At 32.8% G+C, this 25,924-nt stretch overlaps 1 protein-coding gene across 3 annotated transcripts in view; it reads right to left on the reverse strand.

Annotated features, from left to right (window-relative positions):
• LOC114929964 (uncharacterized) overlaps positions 1 to 25,924 on the reverse strand; it is a 127,801-nt gene that overhangs the window by 20,582 nt on the left and 81,295 nt on the right. For all 3 annotated transcript variants that reach the window (XM_029301692.2, XM_085489683.1, XM_029301693.2), the window contains one exon: positions 5,981 to 6,084. In XM_029301692.2, the coding sequence (XP_029157525.1) occupies positions 5,981 to 6,084 (104 nt within the window). The remainder of the gene's footprint in view (positions 1 to 5,980; positions 6,085 to 25,924) is intronic.

Here is a 25,924-nt window from a genome sequence, read left to right on the forward strand (position 1 = left end):
AATAACAAATATACCAATTAGAAGCATTTGATAATTTCGCTCTCGTATGCTAATTAGCTGTCTTCAATACGTCTGCTCGTTCATGCAGAACGTCTGTCTAGTAGTCAGTTTGTCTCCTTTCTGGAATGTGGTAGCGATCTGTTCTATTTCAATCATCGGAAGCACTAATGTATACACAGAAGTTAGAAAATAATTTCATTCTTTAAATACATTCCTTAAATTGTCGAAAAAATATTTATTTAATATTTTCATGAAAATTTGTGTGCGTAATTTTTAATATTAAATAATTTCGTCTAGTTAGGATGTGCTTTGAATCTCTAATCTCTTATAATATTTTATCAAAATTTTGATCGTTGAAACGCGAAAGTTATCATCAACCTTAGATGTTGGTGACATTTTATAGATATTAATTTTTGCAAAAAGAAATTGCCATGTATATGTAATTATATAGGTCTTTCAGTCTTACAAATTGGAAATTCTGTTGAAATGCACTTAATTGCAACATTCAATTACCAAATGAAAAATCGAATTTCTGAAACGCTAATCAATATATAGCGAGCGGGAAATTGCGATTGTATCGATCGCGGACGCGCAATTTCTTATCCAACGCTGACGTGTCTTTAAAAGAGAGCGCAATTATAAGTGTCAAATCATTTACTGGCGGTACCTCGTACTTTCCAGCGTCTAAAAAAGATAGGCTCGATGAGATTGTTTCGAATCGGGCGGCACAGTCGCGCCTCTCGCATTATCGAGCGATCTTCGGGGACCCGCAGGGTCGAATCAGAGTAAGGACGACTCTGTACATGCAAGCTGCAAACCTGCTCTTATGCGAAAAAATATCGATCGTTTTAATGCTCTCGCGAGGTGGAAAAGAGTTGGAAGAATTCAAACGCGGGTAGAAATAAATCTATCTTGTTTCTTCTGTTTCCATAAATGTCAAAATTGTTATAAAAAATATTACAAATATCTGTTTGTCATTTAATCGCGTAATGCATTATTGTTTCGATTTCGATTTAATATTTTTCATAATTTTACAAATTAGATTTTATTGAAGCGATGTTTTAGATCGATTACAAACAATCTCATTATCTCACAATAGATGTGATGTGATATAATGTCAGACTATGTATATTTATATTATATGAAAGTATAGTATAGAAATAATTATATACATAGAAAAAAATGTATAAAGTACTGAAATTATTCACATCCATGAGAAAAGCGTGCGAATGGCCGTAAGAGTGAGAAGTTCCAAGTAACAAGGTAATATTTAAAGTTACGAACACGCGGTATGGCGCCTCTCATTGTGATTACGCCATCAAAGGTACCGACCTTGCATCCATCTAAATTGGGATTTTTTTTCGGGATCGGCCGCGTGAAGGAGAGAGTATCCGCGCCGCGCGAGAGAGTTCGTTTAACTTTCAAATTGACCCCGATTTAAACCGCAAAAGGATGCCGACAACGTTGGTAGACACGACTCTTCGGCGGATCCAATTTGCCGGTGAGGTGTGAAGCGATGTTTCGGTCTTTTAGAGGAGGAGAAAAGTGGATATATAAGTTGCCTTGAGGATGCACGATGATGCCGAAATTATTCATGGTTAAGACTCTTATAAGAGACGTAACCGCTACATTTTTAAAGAGATAACGATTACTCGGAAGTACCTTATTTTGTTACATTTTACAGTGACAGTTCATTTAATCTTTACAATCTTATTATTTTAAATATTCTTTTGCTTATTCTGATTAATATTTACCACAATAAAAATATTAATATCTACCACAATAAGATATAAAATATACTCGATTAATTTTACTATGTACATAGTAAAATTTATTATGTATCTATTAATATTTTTTATTGCGGTGAATATTAATTTTAAGGTTAAATTCTAAGAGAAAATTATCTCCGTGCACTAACTTTAATTTTCAAGATTTTCTCAACTTAATTATCTACAATTATTTTATATTTCGCAAAGTATCAGTTTAATAAATTCAATAAAAGCGACATAGTTAAAAAATTAGAAATTTACACCAGAATTATTAAAGATCGAGAATACATAAATCAAGTTACGTTTTTGTTCGATGCTGTTACTCCTCACGCAAGATGAAGAAATCATAACGACTTCAATTAGGTCAATTTTCGCATACTTCGTATTTCAGAATTCCGTTCGTCGATTTTTGCCTCATCAGTGTTGGAATTTATTCGTATTCCGGATAAACCATTACGCGATCAAACGAGTTTGACGCGAACAAACATGTGTTCGATTCAATCAGCGCAATAACGATGACGACGATGACGATGACGAGGTCTTTCTGCGAGAGACCTTCGGATCTATTATTGACCTAATGCAACGTATCTGCCGGGCAACGTATCTTGCGTTGCATGTTCCATTTGCATCCGCTGGTAGGTTCCAGGTTAGACCGATAATCAGACGACCGGCTTTCTCGTTCGTGTTTCTCGCTTCCGATTAACTGCCGAGTGTTTCGCATTCCGCGGCTTGCTTTTTCTGCTACTTCTTTCAGCCACAGATATAGGGAGGCAAATCTCAGGGAGGCAAAACTACGTCTCGCTGCTCGAATTTAATACTGACATACATACGTAACATTCACGTGACAAAGAATGATATTGATGGAAATGCGATAATAAATACTTATTACGGTCCATTATTGAGACAAATTTCAAGAGTCAAACGCGTGATGCCTTATTCACTGAATTGCTTCTCTTTTACAATCGCGGTTCTTATAATTTTCGCGAGATATAGTAAAATGATACTTGATTGTCAACTTGTAGTGTTTCGAGGGTATTATGATCTCTTGAAAAATTATATCGAAATCAGAAATGTAACAAGTATTTGCTAAGGCTAAAATAAAAATGGGGTAAGAAATTCAAGATTGATATCAGATTCTATGCACGCGTGTATATCGCAGAGAAATGAATCTAAGGAGAACTACGAGATTTCCTTTATCCTTTAATTATCTACCACCTGGAGCAGTGTAAACAGGAAATAAAGCCGATCAACCTAATCATAGGTAAGATATGCCCGGCATGCCGGTAGATACGACCGGTATAAATGAGACGATACATCACTTACAGTCATGCTGAAACAGAGTATCGATCCTTGGAACCAAAGATTACTTGCTAGGCCTCTATGTATGATCGCTTTGCAATAAAACTGAAATTGATTGTCGAGACAAAACGAGATTATTTTCGTTTCGCGTATAACGAAACATCAATTCTTGATTTTGCCCGAGTATAGGAACGATTACGTAAATGCATTTTAAAGGGAAGGGACAGCACATTTTTATACAACAAATAATTAATTCTATTATTAGGAAAGAAGTGTAATAAAATTATTGTAGAATTCAAATTTTAAATATGCTTATCAATTGCTAATTCAAAATTTTTAACAATATACAAAGTTTTCTATTTTATCGTGCATTTTATATGAACAGGCAATAGATGATTTTTATTTGTTCGATCATTTCTTTAAATTGTCAATATTTTTCTTAATAACAACAAGAGCGATAATAGTACCCGGATCTTCTGCTTGAATTCTTCAAAGCGTAGCAGAGTTTCATATTTACGTGCGCTTCTCTATAATTAAATGTAATTTCACGGTTGATCGCGAAGTAGCTAAAACTGCTTCTCTGGATTTTTTGAAAATCTTGCTATTGATCTTGATCTTACAACTGTAGAAAATTTATTTGATACAAACACTTTGAATTAAAAGAAATAAATCCAATTTATTGAGATTATAATTAATTGTATTTTCTCTGCAAACATCACATAGTTTTAATTCTTCGAGACTCTTTCGTGAGTATAATTTATTTTTTTAAAATTCCTAACTCATTTTTTACTTATGGAATATGAATCGCTATGTAGCAATGGCTACAGATCATACACCTTCAAATGGCGTTTCAAATTATGTACATATATTCTAGAAAAATTAAAAATACAAAAAATATAAAATTTTTAAATATCAAATTATAAAATAAAATTAAAACAAAATTTTGTATTTATTTTATATTTGAAGTTTATAATTAGCTTTTCAAATTTTTGATTATTAATATCATACCTATAATTTAACTTGATGTTCACGTCTTGTAACAACGAAGCATCATTTCTCTCTTAATTTAATACATGTCATTAAGACGAAGCTTGAGATTTCTTGAGATACCTTCTATATAAGGAAAGAACGGCTATTATAAAAATATCGGTGGATTAATGTCACACTCGACATTCCAAGCATCCCTTCTATTTATAATTTTGTTAGATTGCCCCTATATAATTTTTGTTATAATCAGTCAATTTTAATGCACATCACGTGTTTTAATCGACTCATAGCTCAAAAGCGATCAAAAAATAGCGTTTTCGAAGACGGAATATTCCTTCCATCACTGTTGGCAATTTTTTTTCAAAGCTCTGATTTAAGTGGTCAGGCGTGTATCATATATTTTATATTCATGAAGTTCCTATGAGCTGTAATTAAGTTAGAATTTTATAGTTGATTGAGCAATTGAAAGTTTTTCTCAAGTTTTTATCGGTCCGCGCGAAAACCCGCAGGGTATATTGATAATCATTAGCGAATAGAATTTATGACCGAAAAATATATAATTTGATTAGAGACTTCTTTTTACGTATTTTCATAAAACGCATTGTTCACGATAATGCAATCAATACTAATTGTAAATTATAATTATTGGTGTAAATACAATTATAAACATTTCTATAGCAATTACAATTTTTGCGATATTATCAGCTTTAGCTGAAACTTTCTTTATAAAGAAATTAACTTTCGAAATAGGACGATATTTTTTATTTGTAATTTTCGACTTAGCCGTCTCTATTTTTAATTGACGCGAATATTTGGATTCTTTGTTTTAATTCGCGATTTATATTGTAACTTCAATATAAGTTTGTATGAAGTCGACATAAATAAAAACGGCTGATGCTTACGAGAGAGCTTTGCAATTAAGTTAGAGTTTTATGTTTCAACTACCGTCGGTGTATATCTATATAGAAGCGATCGAAGCTTTCGTGCGCTTATTAACATCAAATTACAATCGCCAAGGGTGTGATTATAACACGATTCTTCTTCGCATGTTCGAAAGAACGAGCGTGCGGAGAACAGGTTGATTATAAGCAGTCATCGATCGAGAGGCACATTTTTCATGACTCTCGTTGCTTCTTCTATTTATCCTTACGAGCGCGTGTACTTCGACCAGCATAAGATCAGGTTGCGGCAAAAGAGATATAATGAACAGGGAATATTTTGAAAGAGTCGGAGAAAATGTGCCTACCGAGAGAGCAACATGTCATATAATATATCTATTAAATAGGGATTTAAGATCATTATATAATTAATAGAATTAATTAATTTAATATTATGTATATAACAGGATTGGCTAATAACTAGTTCATTAGTTAAAAGATAACAAAAAGTTTAAAAGTTAATGACTTTTAACTTAGCTCAGTTAATTTAAAATGTATTAATTTTTAATTTCAATTAGTTGTTTCACTTTTTTCCCAAGTTAATTTTTTTATCTCTGAATATCATTATTGTTTTTTTATAAGTTATAAACGTATTTTTAAAGTATTATTAATTTTTATGTGCATTTGTCATCAATTGTAATTACCAAAAAATATATTTCTATATCAAAAACAAAATTTCTTCGTTATTATACATTTTAAAAAAATTAACAAACGAAATTCTAATTTAATATAGATAATATTTTTAAAAATTAACTTTTGATAACTAAATTAATTTTATAAGCGACTAACTTTCACTTAACTTAGTTTAAAAGAATCATCAACTTATCCAACCCTGGTATATGTATAATAATACTAATGTGGAATTTATTCAAAAAAATACGGAAAGATTGGGAAAAAGAAAGTTTGTCTGTCCGGATGTTTTTTGAAGCATCGAAGTCGCTATTATATAAAATAAGTTTTATATGAAAGAAAAAAAGCTTTACTTACCGAACCATAAAGTAGACCGCAGGAATCCATACAGAGATAAAGACAGGTCGCTACGCCTTGAATCCTTAATTGGCCTCTCGATACCGATGTCCTTTGAAAAATCGCTGAAAAAGATGATTATTGTCAATTTTGTTGATTCTTTTCTTTTCGTAAAGTTCATTTATTTATTATACGACAATGAAAGATCTGGTCGCGTTTAACGATACATATTTCTCGAATACAAAGAACAGAATTCAACGACACGATCGGGAAGGAACAGGTTCTCTGAATGTTTAATTCGCGGAGTCTTTTTCCTTCTAATGATTCAATCTTGAGTGCGATGAATACGTATTTTCAGCCGGCTCGTGATTCATGAACGTTTATCTCGAACGTGTCAATGTCCATCGAGCTGCTCGAGCTGGCGTTGTCTGGCTTTGATGAATGAAGTCGGAGCGCAAAATTGCAATTGCAGCCGCGCAGAGATACTGCAACGTCGACGCGAGGCATATTGATACCGTCGATAAAGCTTGACGTGGTCGATCGAGAATTATTTGTCACGACGCGATCGCCTCTATGTAAGACCTGCCTTTAACGTCCATTTACGCGCGATTGACAGGATCGGTGAAATGAATTATCGGGAATAATGATCGATCTCTTGCCCCCGAATAACTCCTTCGGAAAAGATGCAGGAGCAGGACGAGCGGCTGCAACGTTGTTACAGAGTACCAGAGTTGCAGCACTTACAGCTGTAATCATCTTAATTCCTCAAAGCTCCTATACAGCACGTCGGGGCGCGTATTAAACATGTGCGTGACACGATCTAGCGCGAATCATAGAGGCGAACGCGATTGCGTTCTATCTGAACGCAGGGCCCCCGGTAAATGAAATGAATTATCGAGAACGAGCGGAGTCGATTCGCCTCTCCTGCTTCGTTTTCTTTTTTTTTTTTTTCTTTTTTTTTTTTTTTTTTCGAGATTTCTCTCTCGGGAAGAAGGAGTTACATAGTGTTTCATCCGCGGCCGGACTCATCTCGCGGAACACGACACTAACAGAATACGTGCTTGCTTATACAAGTATAGCAGCTTACACATTAATCATTTGAATTTTTCAATAGTTTGTTGGAGGATACGCGGCAGACGTAATCGTGCGATTAGTATATTAAAGACGTGACAATCTCACATCGCAAAACGAATAGATACGCGATCGCGTATATACAGGTATGTATATATAGGTATGTATCTCACCACCTGTAGCGCGGTGCGTGAACTAAATACAGGGTGTTCAACGCGGTAATTCATTGCTTGGTCTCTTAATTTCTCTCTCAATCCGCTCTCCTTTCGCCTGATATTGCAAAATGATGGGACGGGTGGTAGGTACGTGCACGCATAAATGGCCGCGTAATTAAAGCGACGACGAGCGGAGTAGCAGGTTTCATATTCGACCTGGTTTTATATGCGACGAGTTCACTTTTCATTGCAGAAAATTATGGATTTTTTCGCGAGAAGAAAAAATATCATTAGACACATTTACAGGACAGAGAATGTATAACGAGGCTCCTCTCATATTTAAATAGAATAAAAGATATGAGGCATGAACCCTAAACGCGACACTTTTAATTCTTGTTCGAAAATTTGGTTGAAAAATGTTTGTGATATATTAAAATTTGTGATAGTCAAGAATCTAGATAAAAAATTATTTTTCATTTTTTTTTCTTTTTCACCTCTATAGTCTGATTATCGCGCGTTGTGTATCAATATGTATCTCTAGCAGCTGTTATAATTTTTCACACTATTCAGTTTCCTGCAATTTATGAAGTGTGCATTTAAAATCGACTTGACTCGACAAGAAGCAGCGCAGGTTGATTTTAAATGGATGATTGGCTAAACTGGCTGGAGTGTCTCCAACGATATTTTCCTTCTCTCGCCCATCCAACGTGTTGCTGTCATCGCGATTAAACATGCTGTTGCGTCGCTAAGACGCATCGGCGTGTTAGTCGCGTCATTTACCACGGTGGCTTGTGCACGAAAGCGTGAATATCTCGTGCATGCCTGCGATTTTTTGCCAAGTAATAACTTACGCACCTCTCTGCGAGATGACTACCGCCGTCAAAACGCGTTGGACGCACAGCGAATGCCAATGACTCGTCCAAATAGAGTTATTGATTCATAAATAAGTTTCCGTTTTACTTAACAAACTAAACGTTTATATAAACTCATTTCATTTATGAAATTATAAATTATAAAATGATTATATATTTATATTTTAATCCGTTATTTATTTTCCATTTTTCAGTACATTTTGTGACGCAAAAAAAATGTACAAATTTATCGTGAAATCAGCATTATTATATTTTTCCATTTAATTTCATGCAATTTTTTTTGTTATTGTTTCGATTTAAAAATCATTTTTCAGAACAAATAATTATCTATAGAAAAAATTATTTAGAAATTTCAAGATATCTCAGAAGGCAAATAAATTTTCGTAGCTCGAGATGTCAGAATATTTTTTACTGTTTAGTTTAACTTATTGGAATTTTTTGCTCCGAAACTAGTTATTAAAATATCACAGCACTTGTTTGAATTTAATAATATCTAATTCGAAATCCAAGTTTCCCTCTCTCTCTTTTTCTTTGTCGGCAGACATAATTTTCTCAGAAGTGTCATCAAAACATGTTTCCGACGTTTACGACGATTTATTAAACGCTAAATACGCGGCTTTACAAAGCAGGTTGAAATCAGGGATCGTAAAATTTCATCTTGCATCTGCGTAGATTCTAGTCCTTGTACGTTTATTGCGACACGCACTAATTAAGAATAAAGCTCTCTGTATAGCCGGAAGGGCATCAATTAAGCGTAACTTGCCACCTAAGAACATCGATGATGATAGCGTTTGTGATCGGTATTCGCGGATAAGTCATTCGAGGTATAAGAGATACGTTTTCGATTCTTTGCGCATAAGTGATCATTTATAAAGCCAGTTTATAAAGACATGCAAGTATGATAAAGGAAGTTTAATGCAGCCAGAACCGGCAATTTCGCGAAGTAGGCGATGTCATAAAATAATAGTAAGTGCCTATTGCTACGATACCTTCGTAACCATTTAGTCTCATTTAGCGATTAATGAAATATAATTAAATGATAATGCAAGGAGCGCGGTTTATGACAAAATGATGCATCCGATATTTGTGATAGCTTAGTAATATTTTTGAAGATTAGCTTATTACGAATTAAATGAACGATGATATTGACGTAAAGGCAGATTTAAAACTAAATTTCCGAGTTAAATAAGATCGCGTGCCGTGTTATAATTTCAATTAGCGTGTCAAAAAAATATTGAGGGAATTGTATAGCAATAATAACATGCAGTGTTAAATCCATGTAGAGTTACATGAAAATTTAGCGGCACAAGATAGTGATTAATATCACGGTAGCACGCGGAATTACATATAAATAGGATAATTCTCACGTTTCAAAGTATATGCTTTCTTTTATCGATCGTTGCATGTAACACATACATAATTGCGATCGATTGAGAAATAATTATACCTTAATTGCACTTAATCTTATGTCTTGAAACAAACTACAATTGACGTTAATATATTTCGGCATCAGCTCTTCCCGCTATTTCGACGTCGGTTTTAATTATGTTACGATTATTATTCTATTTATATTTTACAAGATCTTGTATACATGTCTTTCTGGTATTATATTCTATTATTTTGCGACAGAATTTACTACTACTGCAAAGTATCAATTATAAACTGACACTAACATTAACGAATAGCGTATCATTTATTTCAAAAGAGATGAAAAAAATGTTGTGCGATTGTAACTTGTTATCCAAACGCAGGGAGAACTGACAATGAGATATATATGTTAATATATATATATATATTTTTTTTAAAGCGAAAAGATACGAAGAGAGACGATAAAAATCATTTTAACGTGTAACGCAAATCGCGGTGACATATACGAGCATCAATTACGATTTCGCGCTTTGCAAGAATTTATCCTTTCCATTTTTATGAGTTTGAACTCGTGTTGTACATACATATTACGCGATTGTAGATTCATTTATCATCGGAATGAGCACGAGTTTACGACGTCGTTGCGATACAAACTCGTGATTTGCGACAATAAGCTTCATACATCGACAAACCGACGGTTCTTATCGGAAGATTTAATAATTTATTCAAATTGCCATCGCACGCAGAAAAATTCGCACACTAACGTACAGTGACCTCAATTTCTGGGAAGCGTAGAAATGTCTATGGAAATCGATTTATTCGTTGATTTATACCGATTGCTAGAATTAATCCAGCCATCATTATCAGTATCAACGTGATATCGTAACAAGCTTTGCAGACAAGCATCATAGATTAATAATACTTAGAAAACGATTGCTCACATTTAACTCTTTTAAGGATCGATGGAGCATGTAGCTCAAGAAACAGTTATCAATTGATCGAATACGATACATCATTGTTTGAATTTTCGGAAGAAAGAGAAAAATTTTTATTGCAATATTTCCAATCGAATTATTTTATTATAATATTTATTATTCGAATTATTTTATTATAGTATTTTTCTAGAGTTTATTAGAATTTTGCAAAAAGAAAAAATTCGACAGTAGTATTTTTTTCTTATAATAATTATATCTATTTTTACATATAGAGTAATTTTATATTTTATATAACAAATTACGTACAAGTTTTAAGTTTGATTTATTTTTTTCTCTATATTTTATCTCTCTTGCGCGCAATATATTTTTTAAAGAAAATCAAATACAGATTCAGTATTTCTTGGTAAAATTTCACGGCGACCTTCCTTCGATGTGTGCATTATATTATTGCTAATTTTAAAATTTCAATATGACATTAGAAATCCGATGTGGTTTACATCTTCGGCCAACGTGTCGCGATGTCAAAATAAATTATTGGCATTATAAATTCGATTCAAGAAACAAGTTAGGAGTCGTTTCGTGCGCGTTTTGTATCCAGATGTTTCGACTCAATCGCGTGCTGTTGCTTTTGTGGGTGATGTTAATTTATAGGCATATAATATATGTTAGAAATATTATAATAACATTCTCGTGAGTTTTGCGGACGCGACTAGATAGGAAATTGAAACGATGCGATGACAATAAAAAAAAAAACAAATTGAAACTTACCGGAAATTTATTTAAAAATTAATTATTATTAATTGAAAATGACTTTGGATTTTATTTTATATTAAACTCAAGAATACAAAATCAAGAGACTATAATAAAATCTCTTTCCGAAATTATGAAGTAAAATAAGTTAAAATTAAAATTAATTAAGATATAAATGAATTATTATTATTATTATTCTTACATAATTTACAAGCAATATATTTACTATTTTTAGGTGTGACTGCGTAAATTTCGATATATAAAGCGTTTGACATAATCTGATATTTCAAAGATAATTGCCTTCATTCGTTAATGCATATACTCATTTTTTGGCACGCTTAAAAGCGATGATCGATCATGTATCCGACGCGATAAGCCGCCGGTAAAATACACGCCCGTGTTGGTGATAATGGATATACTCAGATTTACAGATGTAGCACGTCGTAGTACAGTTAACGAGCTCTTCTGTTAACGAACGTCAACGCTCTAATTGAGCGTCTGCGCTTTTTCACGCATATCGACTACCATGTCATTCTCTATACATTGCAAGATGTAAAATGTTTCATTTCTCCGAGGAAAAAAAAGGGAAAGATTCTCTTTCCAATGTCTAATTTCAGATCTTATAGTCGCATGTGGCTTTGCATTTGTCATTATTTTATAATAATGCGTTTTAGGATTGCTAATAATTTTTTTCATACAATATTTCTTGATAAAATTACCATCTTTTTAAATTTAACATTTTTAATTTTTCAAATTCTTGTCTTTTTATCTTCTTTCAACTTATTATTAATAATAAAAAATTAAAAATATAATTATTTATTATTAATTATAAAAAAAATTAAAAAAAAAATACTTAAAATCTTTTAACTTATAACCATGAATGGCAAAATGCATATGGTCGTACGTGTCGATTTGCACGGCATGCAATGTCATCGCGTAGGCGTGATACATATTTCGAGAATCTGAATCATCTGGCGAGAATCGCCAGATGCGAACTTTCGTCCGTCCTTCATTAATTCGTTCTAAGAATCACTAACTGTCCTTCGAGGCCAAATCTGCGAGTCACATAATATTGTCTACGTGACACAAGACATGCATCTCTCCTCGCATGAGTAGCCGGGATAAAAGTGGCTGATAACCGCAATAAAATTTTGTGCGAATCAAGCGAATTGATTACGACAACGCAAACATCTCTAAGGAATGTGTCAAGATACATTCGAGTTAAAGTGTTTCTGAGAAAATGTTTGATAATTTCTTTCTTATGAAATTTTTGTTTCTTATACGGTTATCTAAAGACATCTCGCAGTAAACTGTAAATTCATGAATTATTTATATCGCCCTAGTATTTGCGTAATCATTGGTGTACATTTTTCAACTGAAATGGTAAAGCTTCTAAATTATCGAATCGGGCGCGTAGATTATTTCAGAATAGCATTAGTCGCGTCGCATTTTTTGGTGGTCAAGTTGCTTTCTCAGCATCAGCTACGACCACGCGAGATTGGAATCGATGAAAGGAGAAACGGTAGGATTTATCACGGCAGTGGATAAAATTTACGCCCATCTGATTAAAAATCCCAAACGCCGCGCCGCGCGTTCGAATCTTGAGGCAAATTAGTGTGTGGATATCTCACGGACTGGGGAACTAAAAATTTTTAACGAGAACAAATAAGCTTGACACACAAATAGGTGGACGCGTTGGTCATCCTATTGCGTTTAAATCATCGCCCGCATTTTGGGAGGTCGTCGTGACTACATCGCGATTAAGATATAATTACAAGTAAGAATTAATTATAAAAATTATTTATACGCGGAAGATGAGAAAGAGACGCCTTCGAAAAAGAAATAATTGTGATGTTAAGCTTGTACCTGCTCGCGATGAGTTAAAATAATAGGTGATTTATTTACTCAAAAAATAACACTCTATTCTCTCGCCGTAGACAAGATAAATATTTAATTATGGGTTTATATACATTCTCTGTTAAAACTTTATTTGTGCCGTCGTATATTTTTGCTGTACTTATGTATCTAATAAATGAAGATTTATCGAAAAAATATTTCGCGAAGAGAGTCAGAAAACCAGTAGTAGATTTAGATTAACAAGAGGCAAAAGAACGCTCTGATCGCAGAAAAATATACGAAAGATGCAATGTACGCAAATGAAAAGGCAGAATAAGAGCATCCACGTGTCTTTCTAATCGTATCTTGTTTATCTTAAAGATCCCGTGATGTTTATTGACGGAATATGCATCAAACATTTATAAATATTATGGTGAGCAGCGGTGGAAAGGCCAAAATTATTTCAGGTATATTAAAATCCTAATCTTGGCTCTCTAAACTTCCGAGTTACATTTCATCTCGATAATGAAGCTAAACCGTGATTCAATAAAATATCTCTCTAATATAAATGTTTATTTCAAGTAGTCCCATTTTTCCTTCAGCAGTATATAATTGTTTTAAACAAATAATAATACATTATGTTGCACTATTCATCCGAAGTTTCTTTTATTGAAAATCTCAATATTATTTTTTCAAAAATCTGGAAAACTGAATAATTTTTTTTACAATTTAATTTAATTAATACTTTTTTATATATTTTTATATTCTTTTTTATATTTCTTTTTCTAATTAAAGGCAGAATAAATTAAATTTGAAGAATAATGACATCGAAAGATTTATATATGTATAAACACTCATAAAGTCATTCTAGGATTTATGTGATACTCTCATAGATTGTCTCAAACCCATAAGATATTATAGCTACAGCTTTCGATTATCGCGCGATTCAAGCAAAAAACTTGCGGAGAATATCAAAGGGAGAGGTCACTAACCCGAGAATTATATCACATGGATCAGACACGTCGTCGGCGTCGCCCTTCATGAGCCGAAAATAGAAGCCCCGTTAATTTATTGCGTGCACTCTGCCATAATAAACCGTAACTTGTTGCGTATGCATTGTTTTCGTTTAATCTCGATGACTTGACGATCGATCGAGCCACTACATTTTTTAACATTGCCCTGGTTTACATTCCGTGGTTTTGAGGTCAGATATTTTCTTTATTTTTTTTGTTCAAGATCCACGAGAAACTGGTATTTTTGCATATTTACGTAACTTAAATTTATCACCACGTGTTAAGCGTCCGATGTTATCATTTAATTTTTAAACGAAATAAATTAACTTTTGCTTTTGTTTAAACGTCAATTGATTGGTCATTTGTGTTTCGTCGAGTTCGTATTATATTATAAGTTCAACGCGTTTCTTTGAAAGCTTCGAAAGTTTCAAACACATTCCCCAGCTGTGCGTGTTAATCGCTGTCAGATGATAGTGTGATACTAGGCGTAATTTGAGAAATGTTGTAATTCGAGTACTCTTAAACCCGGAAATCGGATAGAGCTTTCATTCATTGACAATTCAGGAAAGCTAGGGCTACAGTAACAGTTGGAACAACGCCAGGTTGAGTCGATGTGCAAACGTATAGATTCACTTCGCTCAATTTCCAGGCATCAAAGACAATTATATCAGATGATGTAGCACAAAGATACCCTTTTTCTTGGAAGTTATTTGTTAATTTTCAACGTTTTTCTCCATATAATTATAATGTTATTTTCTTCAATTCTTTACATTTTATTTTATTAATTTTATTTTGTATTATCTTCAATTTTTTACACATTATTCTTCAGAGAGTAAAATGAGTTTTGCAAACGCAATCACACTGATGTTATCGATAAATAAAATTCTTGGCGAAGAGTCGTGCTCGACTTTATCAGAGAATACATTTATAAATATACCTCCATGTATATATTATTATAAACTATATAGCTTCAAATATATGCGCACAAATGTCTTGAAAAATTAATTTCGCTGGCGCGTCAGAAGCGCGCGTTTTGCCTCGAAGGGACGGTCATATAAAGAGAGGGCCAAGACGAGAAAGACGCGAAAGTGCGGCAAGACCAAAATGACACGGAGAAACGGTATGCGGTATACCGCGGCGGGCCGTTCGGTGATAAATCGTCGTTCGTGGTCTCTTTGCTCGAGTAATTTGTGCCGCTAAATGGCCACCGGCAAGCATAACTCGTCCGGGATGGAGAAGGCGCCCGCAGAAACAATAGCGACGCGTGGACCACGCGTCCCTCGTTATGTAAATCGGACACAATCCTCGGATATATTCAGAAATTTGGGAGGCTGCACAAGCAAGACGTTCCTTAAATGTTCGTAAAAATCCCGAATTGTATTTAAGCGTCGAGAAGTACAAGTGTCTTGTATCACCGTTGCGAGAGTCATCTATTATTTTATGTATCAATAGGATATATAAATTGTTAATATAAATTATATTAATATCATTTTCATCGTTAAAACATTTTTAAAAATTTTTGATTATTTATTTTTTTTGTTATATACCATAGAAATAATTTTTTTAATGACGCTATTTATTGAAATAATTATTTTGGTACTTTAGTGTATTAAACAATTAATTATATAGCAATTTTTTTTAATAAAAAGTGTCTTATAATTGTATTTATAATTATCAAGAACGACAAATAATTTCTATATTAATCAAAATACTCTTTTGGTGATTTACAAGAGAAAAAGAAACAAATTCTTATTCATTTTCTCTAGGAACACCGCGTTTGCTTCTTGTATTTTTTTCGACAATTTATAGTTCATCATGGCATCAAAGGTTAGGCTTCAAAGGTACAGGAAGTCGGCGACTTCCTAAGGATCTGTTTAACGTACACATTTTACCAGTAATTTGTGTCGCTAAATAGACACGAATTATCTTAACACGAGGGACGATGTTTGTACGTTTTCGCGGTACGTAAAAAGACCAAGGAGGTTTGATCTTGAATACGGAGACCACTGCAAAAATGTCGAATTTTTCCGGACGTTGTCTATTCCCTAAATCCTGTGCTAGACGCATTTGCGACTTCTGTAATTGAGTCTTACATACGACGGTCGTTCCTCGGCTTATGAGTAATCTTTCTTTCTCTTTCCTAGCTCTCTTTCCGCATATGTTACTCCTCTTTTAATTTTATTAACCTTGTTTCGTCTGTTGTTCCGCCGTCTTTTACGTTTATTTCGGACATTTGCGACGGATCTATCCTGCCCTTGGATTTATCAGATTTTTAGAACAATGTTATCCTTTTTATTTTATTATTTAGAGATTTATGAAATTTACGTCAAGATGACGCAAATAAATAAATAATGTCTTTGAATACGTGTTTCAGTTTATACTAAACTTAAATACGTTTAAATTTAATAAGTTTAATTGAAGAATATTTTTTATTGCTAGTGTGATTATTAAGATAAATCCATTTCTCGTGATATTGCAAATTGTCAAGGATATTCCGATCTATTAACAACTGTCCTTAAAAAATTGTCTCTTAATAAGCTTTATTATCGCTGTAGATCTCAGACAGTAGCTATAAGCCACAAATTTAATTGCATATTATAACGATGATCAATCGTTCATATTTGCATACGTTTACATACAGAATAAGAGTTACGGTCCGGTTTTCATTATAACAAGTAATATCGATGCTAGAGCATTTAAATGCGACTAAAAGAACGTACGATTACCAGGAAATGATTATCAGGCCGTTATAATTATATATGACAACGTTATGTTTTGTTGTTCGATTTTAATCGATCAATTCAAATACAGTGACTGATCAAGCATTAAATATAATTATTAAATAAAAAGGATAAAAAGATTTTTCACAACTTCTTGTATCGTTTTCAAAGTAAATTACACATACCAATCGTATATAATTTAGAAATTAGTGTATTAAAGCTAGAATTAAATACCTATAATTATCATCATTGAGATCTTTATATTTATATATTAAATAAAATATTCGTATGTTTTTATCACTTCAATTTATTCTGCCAAGTTTATTTACTTTAAGATACAGAACTGATTTAGTATCTAATTTAATTTATATAAAATTCGCTTTACGCTATCAATAATAATCTGCGGACTTAATGATTATTTTTTTCCTACAATGGGTAGCCTTATATCTAGCAGCATCTCACGGTTATTTATCTCGATGGATCAATTTGTACCGCTAAACGTTTCTCAGTCGGCTTTCTTTAATAACAACCCAAGCACGTTAATCCTGCAGTCTCCCTTTCTCTCTCTTCCCTCGATATGTAAATCGATCGAAGTTCGATCGGACACGTAGTAGGACCGTTCGCTTAGGCAGAATCTATAAAAATTCCAAACATCTTATTTCTTGCTTGAAAACGGTGGATATATCTATCCAAGCACCGTAGGCGGTCTTGATGCCCCGACCAGGACTAATAACGCCGAAAAGACATAAAAGACGCTGACGGTGAAGTTAGAGGCGAGAAAGGAGTTTCAGAGACACGCGAATCAAAGGAAGCAGGCTCGCGATAATAGTGACAAATTTAGCGCCTGCCTCTCCTTCCGAAAAAAATTGATCAGATATCAGAGAAAAATATTGTACATATTTATATAAAAAATTTATATATTTTAATATTTTAAAAACTAATAATTTTTATATCGAGAAATCCGAAAGGCTTGCTGTTACAAATGTATAAAAAGGGCAGAAGCCCCTAATAAATGCTGATTTAGTTGGCGTATCAACGCGCTTATGACACATGACGGTCGCTGATTATTCGTGTTTCTGAAACGAAACCGCGAGGCGTGTAAAAGGAGAAAGAGAGAAGGAAGGATCCGTGAGATTATCGTGAGGTCCGGCGATCGTGACCGTGAAACCGAAGACGAGCAATTACTCGAGCGAGACTGGTCCGGCAGCTCGATCTCTAATTAAAGCAGCGAAAGAAACGCAACGCCGCGTGACGCGTGACGGCTCGCGAGATGACAAGTGATGAAAGCGGCGGCTAATCGGCCGATGGCCTTGCTTGATTTGCGAGATCTAGATCACTGATACCGAACGATATTTTAATATCGAATCCCATGTTCAAAAAATTCAGATACGAACGAACATGTGGTTAGTTTCATACGTCAACATATATATATATATATATATATATGTCCCTGATATTCTACTTGGATATAGTATATTTATGGGTTTCTTTATAGATATAAATACAACTGTCTCTTATTTTATTATACTAATTAACTTCGTTATTTTAATCACGTACAATTTTTATAGCATTCAGATAGGTGTACCGCGCATTTTGCAAAATTAATTATAATGTTGTCTTTACAGACTTATACTTACTGAATCAAAGAGGGTAAACAAAGATATTAATATAAATAACAATTGTGTTTAATAATATATTGATTATTTTATTAAATCTGTCATTATTTTATGATTATTTTTTAGAATTTTTAATTTCTCGCATGTAAAGTTCAAATTAATTAATTCTTTCATAAATTATTCTATTATATTATTTCACCGTTAGCGTAAAATATGATAATAGGAAGCGCGCATCTCTTTTCATGACACGCGAGAAATACTCATAAATAATCAGATATCGCGCAATTGAATAGAATTGCGGAAGGAATGTGCACGAGATACATTCACCGTGGATTATGACATTATCGGAATAATCGATGGGCGCAGTTTGCTACGTCGGGCAGCAATGGTCGGCAATCTTTTGTAAGATCGTTGATTTACGAGCAAACCATGCGTTCATATTCTTCCGTTTCGTACACGAGTTATACTTTTGACGTTTTATACGGAGATCTGAGAAATTATATAGTCATTCACATAACGAGGCTTAGACGGCTATTTTTGTTAATAACAAGAGCAATTTTTTTTCTAAAAATATACAATTGTATAATATAAATATCTTCTTTATTTTTAATTATTATCTGGAGAAAAATTGTAAATTATATGAAAAGAAATTATGTCTCCCTCGTGTATGTATAGGCATCGTCGTCAATCTTAATTTGATGCCAACGGCAGATTAAACGATTTGCTTTTTTTCGTCCGTCAACTTATCGTAACTCTATTAGTCACAAGACATAATAATAGGTCGTTCACTAAAAATGAATAATGGCAGCTACTCAAAATGCGTCTACATGTGTATGCTTTCTGAATATAACCCAATTTATTATAAAAATCATAGCAGTTTATCTATATCCATTTGCTCGGGTATATACGATCAAAATATTCTCTAAGATTGTCTAATACATTTTTTTTATAACTGAGATGCTGATTATATCAAGTATTATGTACGAAAGAAGTACATCTCAAAAATAAGTAATATCGAGTATCGTCGATTACAAATAATTATCCTACAAAAATTATATATCAATTTTTAGAAAACAAGTCGAAATCTAGAGAAATTTTTCATCAAAATTAAATTGATGAAACTTACGAAACAATTTTGCAAAAATTCAGGATCTGTTATAATTAAAAAATCATTATAAAGTCATAGGAAATTTCAAAAAATTGAAAATAAAAATTAAAAAATTAAAAATAAAAATTAAAACGTTCAAAAAAGACTTTTTGATGAAGATCCGTAATTTTGAAAAACTTTGATTAAATATGCAAACAAGAATTAAATTAATTTAATTGTTCTTGTGCCTTCTATGTAACATTATTTATAATATGTTTACCGATATCACACGCACAATTATACAACATAGCGAGCAATTTATTATCGACCATTGTTACAGCTTATTTACATATTGAAGTATTGGCTCACATACTGAGAATAATTGTTTCGTTGTGCTCGAGGCAGGTTTTCACAGGTAACGACTTGCGAAATGCGCGCGCGCAAGGATATTTATTATTTTCGTTAAGTCTCAAAATGCTCGTTATTGCGATGCATCATAAACCATGTGCTAATACGATTTACGTTCGCGGCTTAGGATTTTATTCGAATCCTGCACTTCCATGCTTTGTACACGCACTAATAGGATGTTTTATGCCAATTATAGAAATTTCTTTCTATCAATAAAATTTGTTTATTTGTTATGTTATTACTATAAATTAAAATACATCACGAAAGCTTTAGAATTTTTCCACGAAATATGTTTGTTAGATTAGACAGATTAATAGAGCCATGAGATGGATGGGATTAATGATTGCGCGTGCGTTGAAAATCAAAAGAAACAAAATTTTTGCCTCTAATTTACTATTTTTCTATAAGAACTTATTAGTAAGTATATAAATGAGCTTTTCTCTCCCGACTGAAGGGGATAATTATAATTAATCGAGACGAATATCGATGCATTTAATTCCGCTATATTATCTGGACTAAAAGATCGTGAAGCGCATTCGTTGTTCTTGTTCGATCGATCTACAGCAGTTGACAATTTTTGATAAATTATTAATTACGGCCATATATCTGCCAGAGCGCGAATATCTCATTATGCTGAAAAACCGTCGAGTTCACTGATTAGTTAACTCTCGCTCGGTCACCGACGCGCTTCCCGAACGAGGGTAGCTGCTTTGATTTATGCATGAATAATTGAAGATACGTTCGCACGCGCGAACGGGAAGAGAAGAAGAGAGTTGAGAGGATGTGCTTTGATGTTTACCGTCGTCGTAGAAATTCAATTCACGCTGTCTAATCTGGCGAACGTAATTCATTAAGCGGAGTATCCTGAATAAATAACAAGTGAACACAATCGGTTAAATTTTCGATATTTTTAGAGCGATCTGTATTTATATAAAATCTTTCATTTATGAAAAATATATAAAAATTTATATAAAATATTCATATAAAATAAAGAAAAGTTGGAATAAATAGTATAAATTATATATATATAACTCGTATATATATATAAATAAATTTGAAAAAAATGAATCTAAAGAAATACGAATACATCTCTTAGGCAATTAGTACGCAATGTTTATTCAGTTCTTTAATTGTTAAAAATAAAATATAGATGTGTTATATATCACACACAAAATAATTGTATGTATATATTAACAATGATGTATGTTATTTGGAATTTTTATAAGTCTCTGCAAGGGTTGTGTTCACATATGAGATACTCCGAAGAAAGATTTAGGATTTTTTTTCACCATTTTTGTACTTTTATACATATGAGTTAGAAATTCGAGACATCCCAGATGTTGCCTGGGTGCAATTTGTCGGATCCTTGCACATGCTATGATGTAATAAAAAGAAATGACAACAATAGTGTCGTATCTCGTAAACCGATGTTAACCAGAGAGATAATACAAGTATAGTTCAATGAAATAAATTCTGTAGCAGAGCAAACGCAGCCGATTTTTGATGGTCGAAAAAGAGGCGATTGACGCTTTATATCATCCTCATTTTACGGATATCGGTTTTCTTAACTTTTTAAAAAAGCAACGATTTTTATCGAAGAAAAGATCATATATCTATCAATCCGTCCGATTTATAAGATTGTTCTTTTGTGACCTTAGATCCTTTGACAGATGTCAGTAATCTCTCTCAAAAAACGGGCGGTCTTAAAGCTTTCATCATGTCTTTTCTTTGACGATCCCTTTCGGGCATCGAAAAAAAATAGCGGTCTGCTAAGAAATGCAGCAAAATAATTTATCTATCTTTTCAAAAATATATACACGCACAACTATGATTCATATATCAATAATGCATTAAATTTTTAATAATTAATATAGATAATATTTTAATTTAATTAGAAAATTGGAACTTTTAAATTTAATTTCAATTTTAAAATTAAAAATCCTATGATTCTTTTTTTATTAAAAAAATATATTTAAATTTGGCGTTACTTATGTTTTTTTTAATATTTCATATTAATTATTTAACTTAAAGCTCGAAATAAAATTCTACGTAGGAAAGCTAATCTACTTGCATTTTATAATATCGCAACAATGATTCGAAACAAATTTTCATAATGGACCTAAATGTATGGCATATCGTGCGAGTAAACCAAGTTTTTTGCATCGAAAATGACTTAATGGCTTTATAGAATTTCTGTTGCACGAGGGAGAGTTATAAGAGTGACTGATCGATTGCGGTTTTCGTTGCGGTTGCACCAATTTACTATTTCACTGCATCTCTCACGCTGTGCTCGTACACATCTTTACGAAGCAGAAATATCGCAGAAAGAACAACAAGATGATAATGCAAGGAATCTACCGAATTGCACCGCTAATATGAAAAAATACTTGAATTTATGACGATAAATTGTGAAGAAATTTTGAAACTTTAAGATTCCAATTGTGAAACGTGGTTTTTTACTAGTTGTATTAAGTATAGTATATATATTCCAGCAGATCAGGAGGGGAATATCCTATATATTTTCCGCGCAAGGTACTCCGTCTCGCCGCGTAAAAAAAGAATAGCCACGCGCGGCCGCGCAGATGAGCAACAGGTTATTCTTACGTGATACATACGTGCAGTCGAGGGATGAACGCGCGCGTGGGAGGTGGATGAAAGAAGAAATAGTATCGCACTCACATCCACCCACGAAACTCCGGAGAATCCAGCGACCTTGACCGCACTTTGTGTGGATCAGAAGTGCATGAATTAATCGTTACAACGTCATTTTGATATCGATATATCGTATTAGTTTCACAAATATTTAAAAAATAATTATTAAAAAAAATTAATTTTTACGCGTACATCATGTGTTATATTTTTAAAAATTTATTTGATTTATTTTTGATAAGAGTAATTATCGCTGTACAATGAAATTTTATATAATAGGTTATCTCTGAGATGAATATTGTTAAAGATTAATTAATTAAAACGCGATATAAATTCGATAAAATCTAAGTTTGTATCTTTATCGAGTCTTTATTAACACGAATGTGACGTATTCAGTATGAACTTTGCTTTTTATTTGTTTTTCGATGCATGTGTGTGTGTGTACATACATAAATTGTCTACAGACATTGGCATTGATAACTTATTATCATCACGCTCAATGACGAGCGCGAGAATAGCTGTGACTGAAAGTGGAACGAACGGTGTGTAATATTTGAATCAATCGAAGTCAACCAAAAAAACCGAAGTCGAATTTTTCATACGCGTGGAGCAAACATCATAAAATGATTTGTTTTTGAAATAAATTCGTTCGCAGAGACGAACGCTCTTATATAAATCGAAGAGACGCGCGTCCCACGTTTGACTTCCCTGTATAAATTATTTAATTTCTCCAGATATCACTTATTCGTTATATTAAACCGATTTGCTCATTATTAAACGCTCCTTATCGTTAGTCTGACTTCACCGCAGATAAAGTCTCATGTCAACGAACGCGTCCGTTGTCCACTCTTGCTAGTTCGAGAAGATGCTCGCATAAATTAATTATTAATTGTGCGTGTGATTGTAAATTCTTGTAAATAATTATATAACTATAATATTTTATTTTTATGCATCAATTTTATTTTATTTTTTTTGTAGCCCATTTATCTTAATTGCTTGATAACTGGCTTTACATTAGTTAAGTTGCGTTATGTTAAAATAAATTAATATACAAATTAAAAGTAATGTAAATTCCAAAAAATATTTTGCGGATATTTTATCGCGATTAAAATATCTGAAATATCGAGATTTAACACTTTACAAGATCTCATTTTAATATATTGAATATTAATTTATAAGGAGAACATTCTTGTGGGGTTTTACAAAGTTAAACGATTTTACTATAGTGTCTTCGCAAATAGATAACATATTTTTATCATTGGTGCGTTACGCAATACTTAGATAATGATATGAATTTTTATCGTATATTTTACTAGTAAAATAAAAAAAATTATCGAGATCATTTCTTTTATTAAATAATTACACTGGCAATAAAGTAACACTATGGATTAAGTTATGTCTAAAGGTTTATAACCTGTTTATGCAATAGTAAGAGGCTAAATAGACAAGATAAATTATTTTATATTTTTATTTAAAAGGCGTAAACACAATTCGATTTTTTTCATAAATCTCTCTTTTTATGGCGATGCCGGAGCCTAAAGAGGGATAGTCAAGAGGTTATCGATATCTTTTTGCGTAGGCGTGGAAGAAGCGCCTCCCTAATTATCACGAGGTACACAAGTGTATCTCGTATACTTATTATGTCAACGGGAACGAGCCAAAATTTATGGTGCATTCGCCTGAGAGAGAAAGAGAGCCCGGAATAACTTATCGGAAATATGTAAATTGAAAAGCAGGACGCGCGCGCGTGGGTATTAGGCAAAGAATCATGGATCGTTTGTTTAATCGCGACCCCATAGTGGAGAATAGAAGAACGAGAATCAAAAGGGGTTGGTCGAACGGCTTAATCTTCGTAATGAATGGTCTCTACGGGCCACAATGATCGGTGTGCGCGTCCTTAATTATTTATTTTTAATATCCGGATAACCGATCGCTCGTGCGCGCGCTTTATTGCGGTCAGAGAGGCCGCATAAATAGAGATAGAGATAGAGATTCAACGCGTGACGATGCATGATTTCTTGGTGCTGACACACTGAATCGCTTCATGGGAGAAAATTTTGGTAAAATATATGCGCATTTATTTTATTAACTTTTTTTTCATGCGAAAAAATTAGATTTCTCATCTATGATTGAGAGTTTCTTTTTTTAATATTATTATTAACACATTACTATGTGATTATTTTCTTTATACATTTAAAAAAATTGTTTATGCCAAAAAGTAAAAATGATTAAATTCTTTCTCTTATTTTTTTCTTTGTGAAAATTATTTCTTCGCGTAAGAATTTTCGATATTGCCGCAAGAGAGCTTTCTGTCACTTGCAAGAGCGAATATCTCGTTTTATTCACAATGTACTTCGTCGAGGATTTCCTACTTCCTCTTGAATGAATTTGAATAACGGCTTCTCCGCTTTCAGAAACAGAAGTTGATCCAGCAGTAGAAAGCTTTTGCACGACGAATCACGGTTTGCGCACAATCAGGTATAGTTGCCGGAAATAGTATCCCATTTATCTTTTGTCTCGGCCGCATCGCTCTACCGCGAATTATATTTAGCAGGTAACTATTTCGGTGCATTCAGTGGACCCTATTACCAACTTCTGATGAGTTTCATCATAGAGACAGGTAGCAACTTCGTAAATCGATAGGAAAAACGATCACGTTAATTTTTCGACAAAGGAGAAAAGTATTGTATCCCTTTCATAAATAATTTTAAATAGTTTTAAATAATTTTTTCGATCGATATTTACAGAAACAAATATTTACTTTATTATGAAAATATATTAAAAAATATATATAAAAACTGACTTAATAATTTGTGAAAGTATTTTCACATGTATTATTATTGTATATAAAAATGTAAAATGGTGTAAGAACATAAAAAATATAGTAACAATCGAAGACAGCAATGATATGTATTATGAATCGCGTTTATACCTGACAGGTAATTAACGAAAATATTAATTTATGCTGATGTGAATGTACGGATGCATTTACATCCCGTGTCATCAGTTATTGCGAGAAGGATGTATGCACGTTTGAATAACTCTGTGAGTTATTATGCTGGCTTAGCTACTTTCAGTAGGCAAACATTGACTCGCAGTAGGGTCGAAGTACCGCAAACTATGATTTATGTAGCTCTGTAAGAAGTTCATAACAAATTTTAGCATCCTTTACAAAGATAATTTGCGTTTTAGTCATTAAATCACAAAAAATTATAATTGAATAAATCAATCAAAATTAAATTTCCAGAAATATAATACGGTTGTTGAATATTTATATATATCATGAAACTGTCATTTAATAATTATATGCTTTGATTGGAGAATCTCATATTATTTTTATATTATTCTGGAATTTGCATTTGAACAATTATTAGAAAATATAAAAAAAAATTAAAGCTTGCATGTTTTAAATGTTTTAAAACGAGAGAAAAACTTGTCTCACAAATGTCTAATTTAATATAATCAGTCATCATTTTCATGATTTT

This window comes from Nylanderia fulva, unplaced genomic scaffold (assembly GCF_048542155.1).
Source record: "Nylanderia fulva isolate GAGA-0341 unplaced genomic scaffold, ASM4854215v1 Scaffold9, whole genome shotgun sequence".
Classification (NCBI taxonomy): Eukaryota; Metazoa; Arthropoda; class Insecta; order Hymenoptera; family Formicidae; genus Nylanderia; species Nylanderia fulva.